Raw genomic sequence first — 22,266 nt, 5'->3', positions numbered from 1 at the left:
TGCTAATCTCTTTTAACTAGTGTTACTGTTATGACTTTAGGGTCACCGATTTGTCGCATGAATCTGTAAAAAATGTAGAGGCCTAAATCACCTTTTGAGAGCAATTAAAAAAAAATGGTTCAATTGAGAGACAGACTTATTTATTTCCAGCAAAAAGGCTGCTATACACTAGAGCAGCGGTCCCCAACTACCGGGCCGCGGACCGGTAACGGTCCGTGGGTCATTTGGTATGGGGCCGCACAGTAAAAAGTATATATATATATATACATAATTTATCGACGATCAGAGTCTGAGTGATGTTTTATTTTGAAAAATATAAAACATTGCGGTATTCTTTCCCAATTACATCAGTCAGTGCATCTGTGCCTCTTGACACAGGTTAATTCAGTTCAAGACGCATCCTATCTATAACATCCTATCTTTGTGAAGCGGGATTTTCTGCGGTTACAGCGACCAAAACAAAGCTACGGAGCAGACTGGACATCAGGAGCACACTTCGTCTGTCATTTTCTCCGATTATGCCTAGATGGGACCGGCTTGTTGTTTTATTTTTATGCTGTTTGTATTTGATTTTATAATTTTACTTGATCGTATACAAACAGATAAATGGAAGCAGAAGATGTCTTTCAGTCATCAATTCACACATTCAGCAACACACAGGAGCTCTTTCAAGCTGGGCACCGTTTCATTCACGACACCTGTCCCATCAACGAGGAATCACAATCAGAAATACTTTAATAATCACAGGGTGAAATTACTTTCTTTACATTACTTCATCTTTAATAGAGTGACTATAGGACCAGTTTGATATAACACAATTTCAAACAATATATAAAATTAGGGGGTCCCCGCTCCATTTCGCCATCAGTTTGGGGCTCCTTGGCCTGGAAAAGACTGAAGACCCCTGATCTAGCTGCTATGATGGAAGCTGTGAGGTGCTGAACAGCTCAGTGTTTAAAGCAGTGCTATTTTCAAAAGGTCCTGTAGGGGGAGCGCAACTCAAACATTATTCATACCCCTTTCACACTGGCCGAAAAACCAATTTAAACCTGGGAATATTGGCTTTTAGTGACAGTGGGAACAACTCACTGAAACGTGTCTACCCGGGTCAAATGACTCGGCAAGCGACATGCGTTGAAATCGCCCCGGCTCTGAACGGCATGCTGTGGGAACACCAGAGCTGGGTTGACACACTAAATTATGTGACACTATTAAACAACATACGGACCTCAACAGAAAGTGACAGCCAAGTCTGATCTAACAAGCCGAAACAACTCTGTTTACATTTGTTAAACATGGCGCAGCGCTGGTAAGAGGGATTCAGACAGACAGAAGAACAAACAACAAAGCACGGTGACTATGCCCTGGCTTCCAAACATGTTGCTCTCTGTTTCTTAAGGCTAATTTATACCTCTGACACACAGCCTCTACAACCGTCAAATCTGTCTCTGTGTGAGACCACGCCCCCCGCGCAGAGGTTTTGCAACCGTCGTTGCATACCTCAAAAAATTCCTGACTACACGTCTGACGGTCGCAAACCCGCGCAGACCTGAAGCGGAAGTGCGCAGACAAAAAGCAGCTGTGACTGGTCCTTGGTACGCCTTCCCGGCTGTCTATGTGGTCGTCCTTCTCGTTTCGGTGGCGGGGAGAGCTATTTTTAAAAACCAAGGAGTAATAACAACAGTGGATAAACATGACGAAAAGTCGATCGAGGAGGTTTGGAAGTACAACCACTTGTACGATGCCTCAGACATGTTGCGTTGAAAAATAAACACTCCCGCCGGCACCGCTGAAGAAGTTCTCGTGACCATCTGCCGTAGTTCTAGCAAGTTCTCAAATAGGCTCCCCCTTTGGCGGGAAACTGCTGTGCGTCCCTAGAAATTCCAGACCGACGTTGCAGAAGCAAACCAGCAAAACTGGTGTGATTTACACCCCTATCATCAAAGCTAACACAGTGTGATGCTGTCACCAGACACGTAGCGGCGGAGAGACAGAGGACACATAGCTTGCCGAGTTGCAGAGTTGACACACAGCTTTTTTTGCAGTGAGAAGGGAGCCAAATTGTGATTGCTCCCTGGGCGCCCCACAATGGCAGCCCACTGCTCCCCAAAGGGATGGATAAATGCAGAGGAAAATTTCTCCAATGTGAGATCAATAAAGTTCAATTAATATTATTAAATTTAATTTATTTTAAGAGCATCATAATTCAATCTCTGAGACATGCCTGTAAAATAATAATGATTCAAAACAATGAAAATATAACAAACTAAATTTTAGCAGCCAGCGGTATCACACAAAGAGCTAGTTTATCAGTTATGAGGAGATTTTCTCTATTGAGAAAAAAAAGTTCATGAGCAGTTAACTCTGTAATTCTGAAACATGGTGTTTCAGTAAAGCATAAACAGATAAACAAAAATAAACAACCGCCTAATCATGAGAGCGGAACTACAGTGATGGGAAATGTTTCCAGTGTAACTTTGTAATCCGTCCGGGCAGCTAAAAACAAAAAGATGCTAGGCTGTTTTTTCGTCGTTTAGGAGGCTTCTTTATGTCATTTAAATGTTACCTCTAGCCTGACGACATCTTCGGCTCGCATCTACTGGGAAAACTTCCTGGGTACCGACTGGAGAAGCGAATACTGCTGAGAGGAAGAAACAGAAGGTACAAACACCACAGGGAGCAGTGAAGGAACGTTAGTTAAGATGAGGAAGGATTGTAATGGATGGTTCAAAAACAAAATATCATATAAGCTGTGTTTTTTTTTTTAATAATATCGATTAGAGACTCCAGTCGGAATAATATATAAATTATTTCTATTATATGGCTCCACTCCAGCATTGCTTCTTTTGTGGTAACATTACAATACTGAGAGAAATTCCCGTTATAAATTAATTGGACGACAAAAATTTTAATCAAATAAAGTATTCATTGTTAATTATTTGTTAATTAATATTTTAGTCACTAATTTGAAACAATATTTGCTTACACAATGACAACTCACTGCTCCACAAGGAAATGGGTTAAATGCAGAGATTTGAATTAATTAAATTTTTCTTTAATGTGAGATCAATAAAGTTAAATTATTATTAATTATTTGAATAAATAAAAGTGTTTTCCCCCAAAAAATTCATGTAAGCCCTTGTTGCAAAACTAATTGCAGCCTGATTAAAATCTTTAGAGAAAAGTAAAAAAAAAAATCTAATTAAGACAGATAAAACCAGGTGTTCTATTAAAAGGTTCCACCTAACCAAGAAAACCTCTCCCCGTTTCATGGTCTCAGTAATGATAGAACAATGGAAATAATGTCACAAAACCTTGGAAAGAAAAAACCAAATACATATAAAAGAAAAGGCAGATCAGCAAAGCTTTAAATATTAGTCAGAATACTGAACAAAAGTGATCCAGGAAGTGAAGGAAGGATGGAAATGCAGTCACCTTACATTGGTGTCCAGGCCGTCAACTGAGGGTAAGTGAACGTGCAGCAGTTAGCTAAAGAAGTAACAAAACAAGTGGACAAACTGCTTCCTGTGACACCATACTGCAGAGGAATGGCCCACATGGGTATCGTCCATGAAAGAAGCCTTTCCTAAAGCCCTTGCACAAAAAAAAGCCCAGGATTTGCCAGAGCTCCCGCTAAAAAGATGAAGAGTATTGTTGCTCTGGAGTGACAAGACATAGATCACAGTTTGAGGAAGTGATGGCTTCAAACCTGTTTGGCATCTCAAAGGTGAGGAATTTATAGAAAAATATATGACGCCTGCAGCGAAACACGGGGGTGGCTGTTTACTGATGTGGGGTTGCTGGTGTCAGTGATCAGCAGGCTCTAAAAGTGGCTGAACTTGAAGAAGAGAAAAAGTTAGATGATGTGACATGTCTCCATTTGTTCTTTCCATGCCTGGAATTTTGGATTTTATGATCCAAGTTTCATTATTAACCATGATTTTCTCATAGGAGTTAGGCATGGTTTCTCCCTCTTTGGTTTTTTTGTTTATTAAAGGGACACTATGCAACATTTTTCAGTTAATTAATGTGTTCCATAACGTTATGGATGACTAAATGAGTCATTTCAGGTTGAACAAAGGTATTCTCGGCCGCCCTGGTGGTCTGTGGGGGAAATACTGCACTTGCAACTGCAGGAGCACCGACCCGCACCCACAGGCTCAGAAGTCTCGTGAGAGTCAGTCTTGCTTTACGGCGAGAACTGCTACACCCCCCAGTTAAAAGCATTCTCGTTGCAAGCACAGTGGCAATCTTTGTGCAGTTATGCTACGTTCACGCAGCAAAAGCAGCAAAATCGCATCTGCTGCTTCATTTTTGCTGCTTGTACCAGTTAGTACTGACGCGCGGCTGAAGCAGTTTTGCTGCTCTGGCTGCAAAAGTGTGTCTGAGGCGCGTTGGGCGGAGCTTCACTATCCTTTCTCTGCCTTGCAGCTATATTTGCTGTGATCAGTGGGAATAAAGTAGTTTTAATATGTTTTTAAGTGAGAAAATACACCTGAAAACGTAATCAGTGCCGTCAGTTCATCCAGATTATTATCCTGCCTTCAATATTTTTTCTGTCGGAGCCGCTCAGACCCCCACATACCAGGGATGCGCCGACAGTATGGATCCCTTCATCAGCAGCGGTTCACCGCGGCAGCTGGTAGGTGTTTTTCATCTAAATAATCCAAACTGCATATTCTGCCGGCAGATTTCTGCCTTTTAAGTTAATTTAGGCGTCAATAAACTGTTTAAGAGCAGTGATCATCAGCGCTGTGTCTCTCTCCCTGCGTTAAACGCACCCGACGCGCTGCTGCAGCCGCTCAGACGTGCTGCGCCTGCAGCTCAAAACGCGCTGCGGGACCTTTGCATGTAAACTCGCTGCTTCTGTCGCGCCAGCTACATCCAGTGTGAACGCAGCGTTAGTCATTCGCTGCTAAGCTCAAAACAACCGCGCCTGGCTTGACGGAGAAACCAGGAGAACAGCTGAGCATATTTACGACAGTGCACTTTTACTTTCGCCCTCTGGAGGGAGCCTCACTGGAAAATCAACACCGGTTGCATAGTGTACCTTTAAGAGAGTGGTTGTCATACTGATTTATGCTGAGCTCTGTATTTACAGGTTGTCAGAATACAGCAGTTTCATCATAATGTATAGCAACATGAAATAATAACAGTTATACTCCAACAATGCAGGGTGACAAAACCAGTAATCACTTTAACTTAAAAGGGATCCTGGTTTATTGATTTTTACAGAACATTTAACACCAGCTCCACTGTTTTAGACTCTTCCAACATTTAATGCAGCCTCCTCTTCAGATCTATCTTTGTTGTCTTTAAACCAAATTTCTATTATTTCACGTCTGAGTTCCTCATTCATAAATGTTGGATAAAATTTGAAGAACAATCTAGAAGCAATTTCCAAACCTCTTACTTACACGTTTTGATTCAGGCAACTTTGCAGCTACCAAAGCTGAACACACATCTGTCTTTGCCACTGGTTAATCTGATTGTTTCCCTGTTTCTGTATGTAGTTGTGTCAACAGGCAGCCTAAGCAGTGGGTTCCCCGGTAGAGAAGAGATACCGAGAACAAGACTCAGAACCTTCATGGAGTTATTAGACAGGCAGGTGAGGAACGTTTCTTACATTTATTCATTTGCATCACAAACAACCATGATCCTATACCTAAACTGCAGCACTGGCTGATAACTCTAGAGTAAATTCTAATTTTACATTGCTGTTTTAATCCATTACTTGTTTGGATACCTAAAAAGAAAAAAAAAAATCCACCACATACGTGATTCTGATTTTATTAGATGATAGCTGTGTTTGTAATAAAAAAATTAACCAGATTAACTGTGATTTATTGATTATTGAAGTAATCATCAAATCCAATAACCCGCTCCCAGAACTCCTTGCTCTCTGTCTGATCCCATGTTTCAGAACTCACGTTTTCATATTCAAGAATACAAATCCTATCATAATCAGTTATTGGTGATAAAACAGCTTCATGGCTTTACAACAGATTCCTTCCAAATATTTAAAGGAATCATAAACCTGCTGTTTTTACATGTACAGTTGGCAATATGGACTGAAATATTATCTATCCTCTAATGGATAAGAGTGACAGAAAAAAGAAGAAGAAAACTCTACTTCTTTACCATCTTTCTTTATGACTTTATGGCTGTGACGTCCAGAGATGGGAAGTAACGAAGTACAAATACTTCGTTACTGTACTCAAGTAGATTTTTCTATTTTTACTTTACTTTACTACTTATTTTTATGGCGACTTTTTACTTCTACTCCTTACATTTTTACACAAATATCTGTACTTTCTACTCCTTACATTTTAAAAAAATTGGCTCGTTACTTTAGTTTTGAATCATTTCAATGGAGTTACCGTTATTATTTTTCACGTCATCAATACCAAATTCAGTCTAATTGGATGGGAATCTACGTTGCATTTGACGCACCACTACAAGATGAATCGACAGATTCGGCGGTATTCATTGGCGGCAAATCATTGCAGCTTGGTGGCGGTGGCGTTAGCATAGTAGCATGGACGACGAGATGATTGAAAATGAACACAACGAGATCTAGTCCTATTGGCAGACATCCATTTAAAATGTAGGCAACGGCATGAAAAAAGTGGTTTCTACTTTTACTTTTATACTTTAAGTAAATTTACAAGCCTGTACTTTGTTACTTTTACTTGAGTAAAGAAGTTTAATCAGTACTTCCACTTTTACCAGAGTATTTTTTAACACAAGTATCTGTACTTTTACTCAAGTACGGAAAGTGAGTACTTTTGCCATCTCTGGTGACGTCCCACAGTAATAATCAGCCCCACGGTTCACAAATGCTGCTGCTCAATAAAGAAGCATTTAAATAAAGAAGTGGGATTTTTATCACTTAACTACAAGCTGATTGAATGTATCAGGGCTCTATTAGAAAAAAAAGTAAAATAAAACTCAAGTTATTACTTTCAGTTTCTAAACATTACTAATTCTAATTTACTGTTTAGACAATATATTAAACACCTGGACATGATAAATGCCCACTACTAAAATAATTCCTCTGAATTTCTTTGTAACTTCATCTTTTATAATTTTGTGGAGAAAAAATTAAATCAGATGTCATCAAATAATTTGCTTATTGGTACATCAACATTAGCAAGTCAGAAAGTCATTAAAAATAGTCCAAATACATTTCTAGTGTTCCAGAAGGTTATTTTAACCTGAACTGGATCTAAATACATTTAATGTTATCAGGTAGTCAATTGAAAGACAGTTGACAGAGACCCATAATGGATGAGGTTGTGTATGAATTGGATGCAGGAATGATCTACGTTAGTGTGACAGTGTAAAAAATACCAAATATTATATTTACATCTCACTTTTTAATTCAGAGGGGATCAGTGGAAGCTTTCTATATGACAGAAGAGTCGCTCCTTTCTCTGCAGAAACGGGCTGCAGTGTTTTGGAGGAGGGAGGGGCTAACTCGCCCACTTTTCGCCAAAGGTGATAGACTCAACTGTTTTCAGGTTGACGCCAAATTCTACAGCAAGACTGGAAATGGTCTAAAAGGTGTTGACCTGCCTTGACGAGCTGATGTCTTAACATTACAGGGTTCACATTCTAACAGCACTTCCCTCATGTTTATGTGCAAATAAGGAGGTAAATGTGTTTAAAAACACATTTCCCATTGGTGGTACGCTTATTAAATGTCAGGCAATCGGCATATTTTCATTTTAATTCTCTGAGTTTCAGCTTAATCAGAGGCTGTGATGAAATGCATTGTAGAGAAAACCCAGATGTTTGTCAAAGGGCCTTAAGGCTAATAAAAAATTAGTGATACTTTCACAAAAATGAGAATAACAACCTGATTTTAAGCTCAACACATTGGCAAGAAAAAAATATTTGTAAAAGAAAAATAGCTGTCAACATAAAAAAGTCAGATATGAGAGCGATGCCTGCTTTAAAGCTGCGATTGATCAGGGATGGTTTCACCTGTTGAGGATGTTCAGATTAAATTTAGCCAATTCAGTCCAGCCTGATTGTTGTTAACCCTAAGGAGCTTTTTGCTCCTTGTGATTTCCATTCTCAGTATCCTGTTTGTGTGCTGAAGTTTTTGTGCTTTAGAGGGGTCAAGCTCTTTGACATGGAGAGCAACTTGTTCCAATATTATTGAAACCAAAGAATATTTTTTTTCACAAAAGAGTTTTTAAAGAATATTCTGGCAAAAATGTATCTTTGAAAACATCTAAAACAGAAAAATGTTAAGAGTGTTTTATAATGTGTACCCAAAACTCCAACCCATGTTTCATTTCTTTTATTATACAGTGGGTTTTTTTTCCTGTTTTTCTTCAAATTTTCTTTTAGATAAGTTTTATTTATTTTTTTGATGTGTGGAGTTTTACGGGTTACATTCTTTTCATGTCCCTGTTTTCCAGATTTTACCCTCTAGATTTCTAGTTGGTCTTGGGCAGACCAACAGAAAGGCTGTTGCTGACGTCCATTCAGAGCATTCTGAAAAACATAAAAATATAATCTGGAAAATACTTAGAAAAATTGGTGCAAACTTTTGGAAAAAAATAATAATAAAAAAATGGAAATAGAATGTTTAAAAAAAGCCAATTGTAAAAATATTGGTTGAACTTTTCAATACACTTTGAAAATTACTTTCAAAACCTTCCTTTTCTATTTAGATTTTAAGTTCAACTTGTGATTTATTTTGTTTGAATTTCCTTTTTTCAAATTTGGTCTTTGCTCTTAGTAATATTGGAACAAATTTATCTCGATACGACATTAAAAAAATTATCTGAACTGAAGTGCTGGAAGAGACGAAAGATGTTCATGGTCCTTAAATGCCTAAAATCTATAGTTGAAAGAAAATTAACATCTGGACAAGTTAATATAAAAGCAGTTCAATACATTCTGGAAAAAGTAAATTATTTAGTTTCTGTTTCCCTGATTTATTAACATTGTTTTAGTTTTTCTTTAGGTCTTTCTGATTCAGCTGGTTCTCAGTGGAGAGTGAATGGGAACTCTTTTGTCAACCCCAGTATGCCCAATGACATCAACATGAAAGAGGAACTAGAGGAACTAGAACTACAGGAGACAAGTGTAACCAAAGAGGAACCAGAACGACACAAACAAGAACAGGGCTCTGTGGGGACTCCTGAATATTTGGAAATACTCGACAATGTTCCAGAACTGCAGCAGATGATGGAGACAAAGGAGGAATCAGAACCTTCACGGATTAAAGAAGAACCGGAAGAATCAGAACCTCTACAGATTAAGGAGGAACACAAGGATTTCTTCTTTAATGATGAGCAGGTCATAGTGAAGGAAGAGACTGACTCCTTCGTATTAACCCTAACTGCTGATCAAAAGCACAACGGCGACCTAGAACTAAACGGTTACCAACACCTCTCTGCAGCCTCTTCTGAAGTCCAGAACCAACATGAACAAGGCAGAAACCAGAGAGACTCAAGGTCCATGGAAAGGCTTAAACCATACAAGAGGCATCAGAAGTCTAAGAACCCTAGTGACTGTTTGGACAAAAAGCCTAAAAGAAGGAAAACGAAAATATGCTCCTGTGAAGTGTGTGGTAAATGTTTTAAACAGCACAGGTACCTGAATGCACACATGATGACGCACACAGCTGAGAAGCCTTTCTCTTGTCCCACTTGTGGAAAAAGTTTCCGCAGGCAGCCTGAGCTGACTCAGCACATGCGGACTCACACAGGAGAGAAGCCGTTCCGCTGCCCGATTTGCGGTAAAGGTTTTATCCAGAAAACCACCTTAAATTATCACATGAGAACACACACGGGCGAGAAGCCGTACGGTTGTGGGTTTTGTGGTAAATCTTTCATTCAGAGAAGTGATTTGACCTGCCACCTTCGGATTCACACAGATGAGAAACCATACTGCTGTGAGTTGTGCAGCAAATCTTTCAGACACAGCAGTGATTTGACTCGCCACAGGAGAACACACACAACTGGGAAGCCTTTCTCCTGTCCCACTTGTGGACGCGCCTTCAGCAAACAGTGTAAACTGAGCCGTCATGAGAGAATCCATGATAGTGAGAAGACTTATTCTTGCGAGTCTTGCGATAAATCATTCAGGCGGCGTTCTGATTACGAACGTCACCTGAGAACGCACACAGGTGAGAAGCCTTTTGATTGTGAGTTGTGTGAGAAATCTTTCAGACAAAGGGGTGATTTGACACGTCACATGAGAACCCACACAGGTGAAAAGACATCTGTGTGTAAAGTTTGTGGTAAAAGTTTCAGTAATTCCAGTAGTATGCTCAGACATATGAGAACGCACACCGGGGAGAAGCCTTATATCTGCAAAGTGTGTGGGAAGCTTTTTGGATTCGGTGGTCATTTGACTGTTCACTTGAGAACGCATACTGGTGAGAAACCATGTTCCTGTAAGGTTTGTGGTAGATCTTTTAGTGACAGCAGCAGCATGGCCAGACATATGAGGACCCACACGGGGGAGAAGACATATCCCTGTGAACTGTGTGAGAAATCTTTCAGGCAGAGTTGGGATTTGGCTCGTCATCGTAGAACTCACACAGGTGAGAAACCCTTCCAATGTCTGGCGTGTGGGAAAGGTTTTGTCCAGAAAACAACTCTGAGTTATCATATGAGAACCCACACTGGAGAGAAACCTTTTCCTTGTGAAATATGTGATAAATCTTTCCGACAGAGGAACGATCTGACGCGTCACATGAGAACCCACACTGGTGAGAAACCGTATCGTTGTGAAATGTGTGATAAATCTTTTAGGCAGAGTAATGAGTTAACCCGTCATGTTAAAACTCACACAGGCGAGGATCTAAGTTGTTCGGCCAGTCTTTCAGAGGAAGTTTGACTAATGTGTGAAGAATTGATCCCAGTGAGGTTCTGGAACAATATTGTATTTTAAAAAAAAAAAAGCACATTATGGATTGATATCCATATCACAGCTGAGACTACAGCACAACAGTGCTGTTATGGTAGTTTATAGAGTTTGGTCACAACTCCATTCCACATAAAAGAACAATAGTTGCTTATTGCTGGGTCCCAAAGAAGGCTGATAAAAGTGGAGGGAAGTTTCCATAACATACTGAGAATCAGAAGTGCTGAAGGTGAGCAGACTTTGCAACTAAGCATCGATGAGTGTGGCTTGCTGATTTACAGAGAAAACACAAAAGTTTCAAATAAATTGATATACTGCAAAATATAGCTATATCCATATGAACAATGGAAAATAGAACAGACAGGCCTATGGGAGAATTATCCTGCCATAATGCAAGAGCACATAATTTCAATTTGAGAAAAGAATTTCATCTTCTTGCACTTAAAACTTATAATGCTCACACTCAAAACATGCGCTCTCTCTCAAATATTTTCTCTCTCAAATCTTTGTTTCTTCTTTCAGATTTAATGCTTCTTGCACAGATATTTTCTCCTCTCGCTTGCCTCCTTCTCTTCGCGCACAAACCGCGCTCTGCTCGAGTCTCAGTTACGCTCGCAAACCCGTAGGCTCTGTTTGCGGATTTTTTTTGCTCTCTCTCAGATTGGATCGGATCGTCGCCTAGCAACCATTCCAGCCAACAGAACGACAGCCTCAGAAAGGGTGGGAGTTAGACCAGCGCACCCTTTCTGAGGCTGTCGTTCTATTGGCTGGAAAGGTTGCTAGGCGACGATCCGATCCAATCTGAGAGAGAGCAAAAAAAATCCGCAAGCAGAGCCTATGGGTTTGCGAGGGTAACTGAGACTGGAGCAGAGCGCGGTTTGTGCGCGAAGAGGAGGCAAGCGAGAGGAGAAAATATCTGTGCAAGAAGCATTAAATCTGAGAGAAGAAACAAAGATTTGAGAGAGAAGAGAAAATATTTTAGAGAGAGCGCATGTTTTGAGTGTGAGCATTATATATTTGAGAGAGAGCGCTTTTTTTGAGTGTGAGCATTATATATTTGAGAGTGAGTGCATGTTTTGAGTGCAAGAAGATGAAATTCTTTTCTCAAATTGAAATTATGTGCTCTTGCATTATGGCAGGATAATTCTCCCATACAGGCCCTATTATTACATCTAAATGCACATATTTGTTAAATTACATTTCTTTTTAATTTTGAGAAAAACCCATATATGCATATGAGATTGATACTTGTTACTTTCTGTGAAAAGTAACTTTACTTACCCAGCATTTTAGATTTGTCCATTTCCCATGACTCTGTACAAATAAAAAACGTATTTACTTTGTGTATTTTTTAAAACACACCATATATCCTGCCTGTAATGTACAATAGCACTTGGCAAACCCGTAGCTCACATAAAGAAGAATGAATAAAATATTGGTTTTGTACAAAGCTATGTAATGCCATATACAAGTGTCCTACCAACATGGAGCATTTAAGAGCAGTGGCAGTTCTAGATTATTAAAACTGAATGTAATGCAATTGATATAATGGACACTTGCTCCTGCAGCCAACTGCAGCCCTGAACAGTACATGAGCAGTGGAAAATCAATGGATAGATTAAAACAAGTGATAATATTTTATGTTTTATCTGAAAAGCCGAAATCTGAGAGCCAGATGCAATCATCAAAAGAGCCACACCTGGCTCGCGAGCCATAGTTTCCTGACCCCGGGGGTTACGAGCTTCATCAAATGTCTGAGTCAAAACGGCACTCACACCAGCAGCCAGTCTCAGGATGACCCCCTGTGTGACCATATGTGGGGTCCATATATGAGCATTTCTTTTGAGAACCAGAATCTGTTCCTAGACTGAGGTGAGGCCACAGTGTGATATCTGGCCCTAAAATAGATCCCTGATGCTCCACCTGATGGTCACTGGGATTTCGTTTCTACTGTCTTCAAGATAGGACAGATGATTAGAAAACCCAGATTACCATGAAGTTACCTGAAATCAGGAAAAGTTGATAGATTTAAATCTAAATCATTTCACGTTTCTTTCCCAATTTTGAAAGGTTTGACTCAATGTTTACTTTGTTTATTTGGATTTCTGGAATCTTCTTGGACTCTGGTGTCATAGAAATATCTGCTTCTTCATTCAATGTATGTTTACAGCTCAGACTTGATGTGCTCACTTTGTTTCAGTTGTGGTTGTTTTAAAGTGCTTTAGAAATAAAGCTTGTATTGTTTGCTATGTGTTAAATGTGTACGGTAATAAAATATAAGATTCTGAGAGTAAAAATCTTTTTTTTTTTTTTGTTCTTTCTTTTTATGAAGTTTACATTTCAGGCAGAGACTAAAGATTTTATAAACAATTTGCCATTCCATATCGGCACCAGTTACAATGCCAACAAAATATTATGACAGAGATGGAGCTCTGCTGCTCAAAACATTTTAGGATCTGGGAATCAACCTGATGCCTGATTAGGAATGAATATGTATACATTAACAAAACCCCGAAGAGACCTTTTGTCTTTAGTTGCATCTGTCCAAACTCAGCTGGAACTGTCTCAGATCCACATGGAGCTGATAGGCATCTAAATCTAAACTCTAAATTACAAGATTATTCTATATGATTCCAGGGAGGATTGAAATTATTTGAAAATGTTAATGATGTATATTTGTGTGAATGCTTCGACCTTCAATCGGTGACTGATGGACACTAGACATTCTGCAAGGCCAGGGTGGATGGATGTTATTTCTGCAATTTAATGTGAATATAAATGTTATGCTTAGAGCCCCAATGTTGTTTCTTCAATTTTTATTCTCGGTCAGAATGGGGACTTTGTATTGAAAATATTAACATTTTTATAAGTCCTCCTCACTTCTAATAGAAATTAATAATCCCAAAAGTGATTTGGAAAAACATTTTAATCCCTACATGGCAGTAGCTAAGTAGTGATTATAATGTTTCGTCTCTATGGTTATATAATTCTCCTCAAGACCCTCACGTCTTTTTGATAAAATGCCTCGTTTTTAGTGTTTGGTACAACAGGAAAACCCTACCTGTCTCATTCTAAACAGGCTGTTTTAAGGAGGAGGATGCCCTGAACAAGATGGCGGCTGAATTAACGCATCCCTCCAATGAACATCCCTTCCGCTAGGGACTTTGCAGCGCCTGATTTCCCATGGGGAGGAGCGATTTTTCAGATACCCCGGATGATGTGACAATCCGCTGGCGGGAGCCGCTTGGTTTGTTATTGTTCTGATCCAGGTGTCCTAGTTTAGTTTAGAGATTACCGGTGTTTGATCCAGTCTGAGTCTCCACAGCAACAATGTGTTCAATTCAGCCTCTGAGAGAGTTTATCAGACAGAGACTAACTGCTGCTGCTGAAGAAATCTTCTCAGAGGTGGAAAAAACCATCATCCAGTACCAGGAGGAGATCGACCGTCAGAGACTGCTGGACATCAGCTGGAGACCCCGGATCAGCTCACAGAGAGCAGGTTCGGTTCTGACGGGTTCTGCTAGGGGGTGCATTCAGAGCGGGTTCGGGGAGCCTGTTTGCTGCTCAAAATCTTTATTTCTGAAACTATTAATGACTTCATGATGGCATCTGGAAGCTTAAACAGAGCAGGCTTATTCTGATTATTCAGACCCAGACCTTTATGAACCAACAAAACAAACCAGTTTTCAGTGCAGCAGCCAGCTTCCGTTTTCTTTTTTTCTTTTTGTTGCTTATCGGAAGTCTGTCTCCTTATTTTCATACATTACATCTCCTTTCTTTATTTACACATTAGACATTAATAAAAAAACGTTTTAAATAAGAACCCCTGTAGACATTGGTGTGTGAGATGCTGACATATAAACATCATTTTCAAAAGTATGAGAAACAAAATTCAAAATACAATGCTGAACATGATTAGTGTTACATAAATGGTGTGTTTTTGAGGGATGCAGAATGAAAGTTTGAATATATCATATAGATAACTTATTTTAACTTTAATGAGTCAAAATATATAAATATTTTCTTCTGGTTTTAATGGCAGAGCAATTATTCTGGAACTGCAGGTTGAAGATTTGCAGGTCAGAGCTCAGATGTTGCTGGATCCAAATAGCTCTGGATGTATCTGAGGAGTTTCCTTTATTCAGGGTCTGCCAGGAAAAAAAAAAAAAACATACTAAAAAGAAGCTAAATGAGGGAGAACTTCAGTCAAGCTTTAGACTTAAGAGACCAAATGAAGCAAAGAGGCTCAGAGTAACGCAGAGGTAGAGCACAGCTCTCTGTGTTATGGTGGAGGTGTCATTCTGTTCAATCAGAACCTTGGATCAGGAAGCTAAAGATTCTGAGCCTCATCTTAATGAATAAAGCTCTACATCAGATCTGGACCTGATCTTAACAACTCTAACACTAACAGCAGGTATGTTCAGGTTGTCAGAGGTTTTATTCTGTAAAAACAAATAATCCAGAAATCTAAGATTAACATAATGTGTCTATTATTGATTCCATATTACCAGATTAGTCTTGTATCCGATCACAGAGTTTGAGTATCGATACTTTTGATAAAGCTGCTTCAGCAACACAAAATAATTCAGGTCATGATGGACAAAGTTTCAGTTCTCATCCATTGGTTCTCTTCTGTCATGCTGTCCAGATGTCCCACAGAGTTATGTCTCTGGCGGGACTGACCGAGCAGAACCAGAACCTCAGAAGGCGAAGGTGGAGCTGGATGAACCAGAACCTTTGGTAATCAAGGAAGAATGGGAGGAACCAGAACCTCTTCAGCTGGAGGAAGAAAGCAGAGAAGGTGTCCATCAGGATGAAGCTCAGCTGAATCCTGTTAATGACGAGATGGGCCACAGTGAACCAGAACCAAACAAGGATCAGCTCCTGTTCCAGAACTCTGCTGAAGGTGAGAACATCGATCAGGAGAGAATCTGAGAACATCTGAAGCTCCTTTAACTAAAGGCTTCAAGGTGCATCAGCTAACATGTGTTAGGTTAAATCTGCAGCTTAAAGCGCAGCTGGAGAAAAGCTGCTTTAAAAACAACAATGAGAAACAACAGTCTGGATGAAAGAGGTTGGATAAGTTAAAAGAACTAGAATTAGCTAAAGAACATGTTAAAATGTGAAAGGACGTAATCTGAAAATTAAAATGATGAAAAACAATAATTTTGATATTTAAACAAGATTAAATAAATGATAGAAGAATTGAAGAAATAATACTTTACAACAAAAGTGAACCTTTTAGTGGGAAAAAAGTATTCCACTATTCATTTCAGTTAATTAAAACGAAGATCAATAGATTTCACTCAGTTGGCACATTATTTTTATATCTTTGCAAAGAGAGAACAGTTCATAATACAGCCCTTACTGCTTGGTATTCAGCCCTGTTCTGATCTGGACAGTCTGTGTTCCCCTTACTTCCAATAATGGAAAGTAGTCAGATTCAAAACAAATTGCAGACACTTTGGTTAACAGTAACATGTTATGAATAAACCTTAAGAAAGAATCTGACTTGTTTTTGGAAGACACTATGTCTAGTCTACAAACACCCTCACGCAGGGGAATTGTGCGACCTTGCAGGTGAAACAGACTGAGTGAAAAACTTTTGTAGTGAGTAAATGGGATAAATTAGTATATGAAATATGAATAAGAGAAACTAAATTTTCTGATCGAAACCTTTAACTGTGGGAGATAAAGGCTGTGTCTGAACATATGCCTTAATCCCTATATATGGCACTTTATAGTGATTACACCACTTTAGATGAGTGTCCGAATGTTTATTGGATAAAATTTTCCACAATGCACCTTGAAAAGTAGTGAGCATCCATGGTCACTAGACGAGCAGATATATCCTGGAATGCTTTGCAAGAGCTCTAATTGCAAAGCATTGTGGGATTTGTTTTGACAGCGGGAAAGAGCAAAGCGAAAAGTAGGGATCATCTGTCCTAACGGTCAGTTAACTGAGTTCACTATATTGTTCACTACACAGTCCCTGCTCTATAAAGTTATTAAGGGGTTAGAACAGATGCTCGGCCACAGCCAAAGACTGACAGATCTACAGAGAAGAAAAAGAGGAATAATGAGGAAAAAGGGTCAACTAGATTGGTCTGAAAAGTTGCTAAGTAAGCAGCAATGATTGAAGCCTAGAGAGCAACTCTATAGAGGATAAGAACTCTGTAAGGAAACTTTCTTTAACACAACACCTGCTGTGCTGTTTTTTCCTTCAGCTCTGACATACACTCACCGGCCACTTTATTAGGTACCCCATGCTAGTAACGGGTTGGACCCCCTTTTGCCTTCAGAACTGCCTCAATTCTATGTGGCATAGATTCAACAAGGTGCTGGAAGCATTCCTCAGGGAGTTTGGTCCATATTGACATGATGGCATCACACAGTTGCCGCAGATTTGTCGGCTGCACATCCATGATGCGAATCTCCCGTTCCACCACATCCCAAAGATGCTCTATTGGATTGAGATCTGGTGACTGTGGAGGCCATTTGAGTACAGTGAACTCATTGTCATGTTCAAGAAACCAGTCTGAGATGATTCCAGCTTTATGACATGGCGCATTATCCTGCTGAAAGTAGCCAATAGAAGTTGGGTACATTGTGGTCATAAAGGGATGGACATGGTCAGCAACAATACTCAGGTAGGCTGTGGCGTTGCAACGATGCTCAATTGGTACCAAGGGGCCCAAAGAGTGCCAAGAAAATATTCCCCACACCATGACACCACCACCACCAGCCTGAACCGTTGATACAAGGCAGGATGGATCCATGCTTTCATGTTGAAGACACCAAATTCTGACCCTACCATCCGAATGTCGCAGCAGAAATCGAGACTCATCAGACCAGGCAACGTTTTTCCAATCTTCTATTGTCCAATTTCCATTAGCTTGTGCAAATTGTAGCCTCAGTTTCCTGTTCTTAGCTGAAAGGAGTGGCACCCGGTGTGGTCTTCTGCTGCTGTAGCCCATCTGCCTCAAAGTTCGACGTACTGTGCGTTCAGAGATGCTCTTCTGCCCACCTTGGTTGTAACGGGTGGTTATTTGAGTCACTGTTGCCCTTCTATCAGCTCGAACCAGTCTGGCCATTCTCCTCTGACCTCTGGCATCAACAAGGCATTTCCGCCCACAGAACTGCCGCTCACTGGATGTTTTTTCTTTTTCGGACCATTCTCTGTAAACCCTAGAGATGGTTGTGCGTGAAAATCCCAGTAGATCAGCAGTTTCTGAAATACTCAGACCAGCCCTTCTGGCACCAACAATCATGCCACGTTCAAAGTCACTCAGATCAACTTTCTTCCCCATACTGATGCTCGGTTTGAACTGCAGTAGATTGTCTTGACCATGTCTACATGCCTAAATGCACTGAGCTGCCGCCATGTGATTGGCTGCTTAGAAATTAAGTGTTAACGAGCAGTTGGACAGGTGTACCTAATAAAGTGGCCGGTGAGTGTACATCCCATTGCTGCACTGCAGTCAGGATCAAATCAGTAAAGTAACAGAATACGGCCATGAAAACACTTTATTATAATTAATGGCTTCCAAATAGTTGCATCAACACAATGTTCACTGCACCTATGAAGACACTGTAGGATACATGCCAGGCCCTTTGGTGGCGCTGTGATCACACCCAAACCACTGGGCATAGGCAGGCAGCTGATCTGACACAACAACATAGCACCGAGGAGGGGGGAGGAGCTACAGCGTCGTCATATGAAGAATGAAGTGTCTCTGATGAACAAATTGAAAAAGGCCGCCATGTTCTGATGTGTCTACCCTGAGACATGGTTTCAAACATGGTCTTAATGGTCTCCCTTACTCCTAATCTCTCCATGTGGTTTGGATCTGAGTTTTATGCTGTAGTTTATGATAAGGTTATTAAAAAGTTTAATGTTCCTTGAAATAGCTTTATCAAGAAGTTCTGACTATTTCATCCGGCTTAACTCTGGTTAGCCAGCTCCTTTAGGACAGGATTTTTTGTGTTCCTTCATTTGAAAAGAATCTGATTCAAGAATCAATGGAAACAGGAATTGTTTGTATTAAATTGAAACCAACCCAGAGGGACCAGGGGTGGGGGGTGGATCAGTTTCCTCTATTGGAGCCAGAACATTGTTCTGGATCCAACCCAGTTTCATTCAGATTGGACCAATAAGTCTGCACAGAGGGCAAAAGCAGCTTTATTATCACTGCAAGACAACATTTAGACAGAAATATCAAATTACAGTGAGTTTCCTTTTCCTACCTTTTGCTTTGTAATTTTATTTATCCCTGTTTGATTCTCCAGGCCTCTGGCGGTATGATAACAGGAAACAGAAGAAGGTTATGACCCACCAGCAGCTCCAGAACCTGGAGAGGATCTACAACATAGATTCAGAGGCTCTAGAATCTCTTCAGACAAATGAAGAACAGGACAACCTAGAACCTGTATGGGAAAAAGAAAAAGATCATAGCAGACTTTGGGATGAAGAGCAGGTGTCTGCTGCATTTAAAGACAGAGCCCACAGAGGACCAGAACCAGAGGGGAGAATTTTCTTCACTCTAAATTCTGTGGAAGATAAGAACCAAAAGAAGGAAGAACCCAGAGCGGAAGATCCAAATAGCAGAATCAGAAAGTCAGAAACCAGACGACACGATGAGAAAAGAAACGGAAGGAAAACGCCGCGCAACTGTAATGTTTGTGGTAAGACTTTCTCTCAGTGGTACATCGGTGTTCACATGAGGATCCACACAGGTGAGAGGCCTTTCACATGCATGACGTGCGGGAAGAGTTTCAGCCAGAAGATGCAGCTGACTCGCCACATCAGAATTCACACTGGTGAGAGGCCCTTTCCATGTAAGCTGTGTGGAAAAAGGTTCAGCTTGAAGCAGAGTTTGCAGCGTCATCTGAGGACTCACACAGGCGAGAGGCCTTTCTCATGTAAGATTTGTGGGAAGAGCTTCCGCCAAAAGATGACAGTCTCTCTGCACATGAAAGTTCACACCCAAGAGAAACCGCATTCCTGACATTTATGTGAAAAATCGTTCAGACTGAGACAGGAGTTGGCTTGTCACGAGAGAAGTCACACAGCTAACCATCCAAACTGAGTTTTTAATCAAAGATTGACCAATAGGTGGAGAAAGAATCTACTTTAACTATAAAAATCATTTTTGGGAATAAGATGATTTTCTTTAGAAAATGCAACGAAAACTTCCTTTAAAAAAACATTGATTCACAGGTTATATTCTGACTGTGATGAAGACCTTCCTGTAAACAATAAACTCATTATCTCAATTCAGCATTTCTGATTTTAAACTGTTGTCTTTATGTAGATTATCTTGTTTAGTATTTAATCATTCTTGCATCAGCAGAGTGCCGGTACATTGTTCATATAATGTAATAATTATGCATAATGGTGGATCTTCTCAGAGTCCCCTGCTGACTGCTGTAGGTACTAAAAACGTGACCAGATGGTGGTCCAACAATAGGAATAGCATGTTAGCATCCTTTTCTCAGAAATAGAAGCACCCCTGGTTTTGTTCCTATCCTGTTGGACTGATTCACACATTTTCATTTATTGGAGAAAGTCAAGATTCACCTGGGAGCAATTCACCAATTCAGTACAGATTTAGAAAATACATGTAGAACGGATTTACAGATATAGAAATATGCCTGGCATGTGACAGCTTTTCAGTCGTTTACAGTAAAAAGTAAAGACTTACAGTATAGGATAAACTAGTGCCTAAATGTGGGTGGTAAGACGAATAAACAAAGGCCGTTATGATGACTTTGGAACAACATGACCTAAGGAGCTCCTAATATAAAAAACAGCAGAGAATTGTACATTTTTATTTAGCATGAACGACTAAAACATTTACACCATGTTCAAAGAAACTAGCCTTTTCCATTCACACTCAAGGAAAAAAATATGTGAAGATTGACCATGTAGTATTGTTAATTTAAAATGTTTATTTGAACTGTACCAAATTGAATGAAAAAAAATAAACAGAATAAACAGACTAACTGTTCCTCTCTTTCAAACAGTAAACATGAGATATAAATGATGTTACCTTCAGATTTTACAATAATAGTTATGTTGAGGTTTTTCTAATTTCCAGTCAGAACACAAAGATTTTTTAACTTAAATGAATGAAAATAAGGTTTGTTTAGATACATAACTTGTGAAAATCAGCTTTAAATATAATATAAAGCATTTATTTAGAATTAAACTCAAATAAAAGGATAGCGACAGAAAACAAAAACGATCAATCAAGACAGGGGTACAGGCACATGCAATTTATGATAATTACCAATTGTCGAACACATTGGTATTTACTGGATAAATGGAAAATCTTAACAGATTTTTTATTAGACACGTATTCTACGGTTTTAAGATGCTACAGATTCACTATTAAAATGGTAACCATTCGTGTTTGTTTCTTTTTTTTCTATGGATATGATATTTTGCAAACATTATTAATTATGTTTAGGGAAAGGGAGAAGTGTTTTCTAAAGCTTAAAGGTCATCTTTCACTCTGGTCTGAAATCCCGACTTTTGGGTAAAAAAAATAGTTTTAAAATGTGGTTTTAAATACCAACAATAACAAAGACCGAAATGTTTTCACTTAGTCAGGAAACAAACAGCGCCCCCCGAAGGCCGCCATTACACCGGAAGCTAAATGTAACACTTCCGGGTAAGAAAACAAAGGTGCTAGCAGTGTTAGCATCTTCTTGTCAGTTTGTGTAAAGATCCAATGTGAGTCCGCGCAGCAACAATGTGTTCAGTTCAGCCTCTGAGAGAGTTTATCAGACAGAGACTAACTGCTGCTGCTGAAGAAATCTTCTCAGAGGTGGAAAAAACCATCATCCAGTACCAGGAGGAGATCGACCGTCAGAGACTGCTGGACATCAGCTCACAGAGAGCAGGTTCGGAGCAGCAGCTGTTCTGATGGGGGGACATTCAGGGACGGGTTGGTGGAGACAGTTCACTGCTCAGAGTCTGTATTTCAGAAGCTGTAATGGCTGAAACTGAACGCATATAGTCAATGACTTCATGATGGCAGCTTCTGGTTCCTTGAGAATCCCAGCTCTACATCAGAGCTGGACATAATTAAACGGGCTAAATATATCATTCATATCCTGCAGCAGATTAAGAACCAGAACCGGTCTATAGGGTTCTACTGCTGGGAAAATTCACTGCATGCTTCCTGGGATCAGAACTTTCATTCAATAAAGCAGGATTAATGGTAATCCAGAGTAAATTATGGGGTGAATTAGATATTGGCTGCTTGTTGCATGTCAGAACTGATGTTTTCTACAAAGGTTTATCTAGTTAGGACGGTTCCTCTGTCCAGATATACAGTTATAATCTTCATTCTGTATGTGAGAAAT

The 22,266-nt window shown here is 39.8% G+C and overlaps 2 protein-coding genes across 2 annotated transcripts in view; both read left to right on the top strand.

Moving 5' to 3' along the window:
• Positions 1–2,481: 2,481 nt before the first annotated feature.
• Positions 2,482–20,272, top strand: LOC119791234 (zinc finger protein 420-like). The gene is made up of 6 exons (XM_038297227.1): positions 2,482–2,661; positions 5,514–5,608; positions 8,984–10,860; positions 14,209–14,392; positions 15,542–15,799; positions 19,183–20,272. The coding sequence occupies exons 3-6, from the start codon at positions 9,046–9,048 to the stop codon at positions 19,899–19,901; spliced, it is 2,976 nt and encodes a 991-aa protein (XP_038153155.1). The 5' UTR covers positions 2,482–2,661; positions 5,514–5,608; positions 8,984–9,045; the 3' UTR covers positions 19,902–20,272.
• A 1,267-nt stretch (positions 20,273–21,539) lies between these two features.
• The window catches only part of LOC119791260 (zinc finger protein OZF-like), a 53,518-nt gene continuing 52,791 nt past the window's right edge, over positions 21,540–22,266 (top strand). Inside the window, exon 1 of the mRNA XM_038297275.1 lies at positions 21,540–21,801. Within this exon, the coding sequence (XP_038153203.1) occupies positions 21,651–21,801 (151 nt within the window). The 5' untranslated portion in view covers positions 21,540–21,650. The remainder of the gene's footprint in view (positions 21,802–22,266) is intronic.

The sequence above is a fragment of the Cyprinodon tularosa genome, unplaced genomic scaffold (genome assembly GCF_016077235.1).
Source record: "Cyprinodon tularosa strain WSP-4 unplaced genomic scaffold, ASM1607723v1 ctg385, whole genome shotgun sequence".
NCBI lineage: Eukaryota > Metazoa > Chordata > Actinopteri > Cyprinodontiformes > Cyprinodontidae > Cyprinodon > Cyprinodon tularosa.
This window is presented reverse-complemented; position numbering and strand designations above follow the sequence as displayed.

Excerpts from the sequence above, each read along its gene's own strand:
- LOC119791234 (XM_038297227.1), top strand. The coding sequence starts at position 9,046 with ATGCCCAATGACATCAACATGAAAGAGGAACTAGAGGAACTAGAACTA. Across the intron at positions 10,861-14,208 it reads CGGCCAGTCTTTCAGAGGAA|GTCTCCACAGCAACAATGTG; the intron begins GTTTGACTAATG and ends GATCCAGTCTGA. Across the intron at positions 15,800-19,182 it reads GTTCCAGAACTCTGCTGAAG|GCCTCTGGCGGTATGATAAC; the intron begins GTGAGAACATCG and ends TTGATTCTCCAG.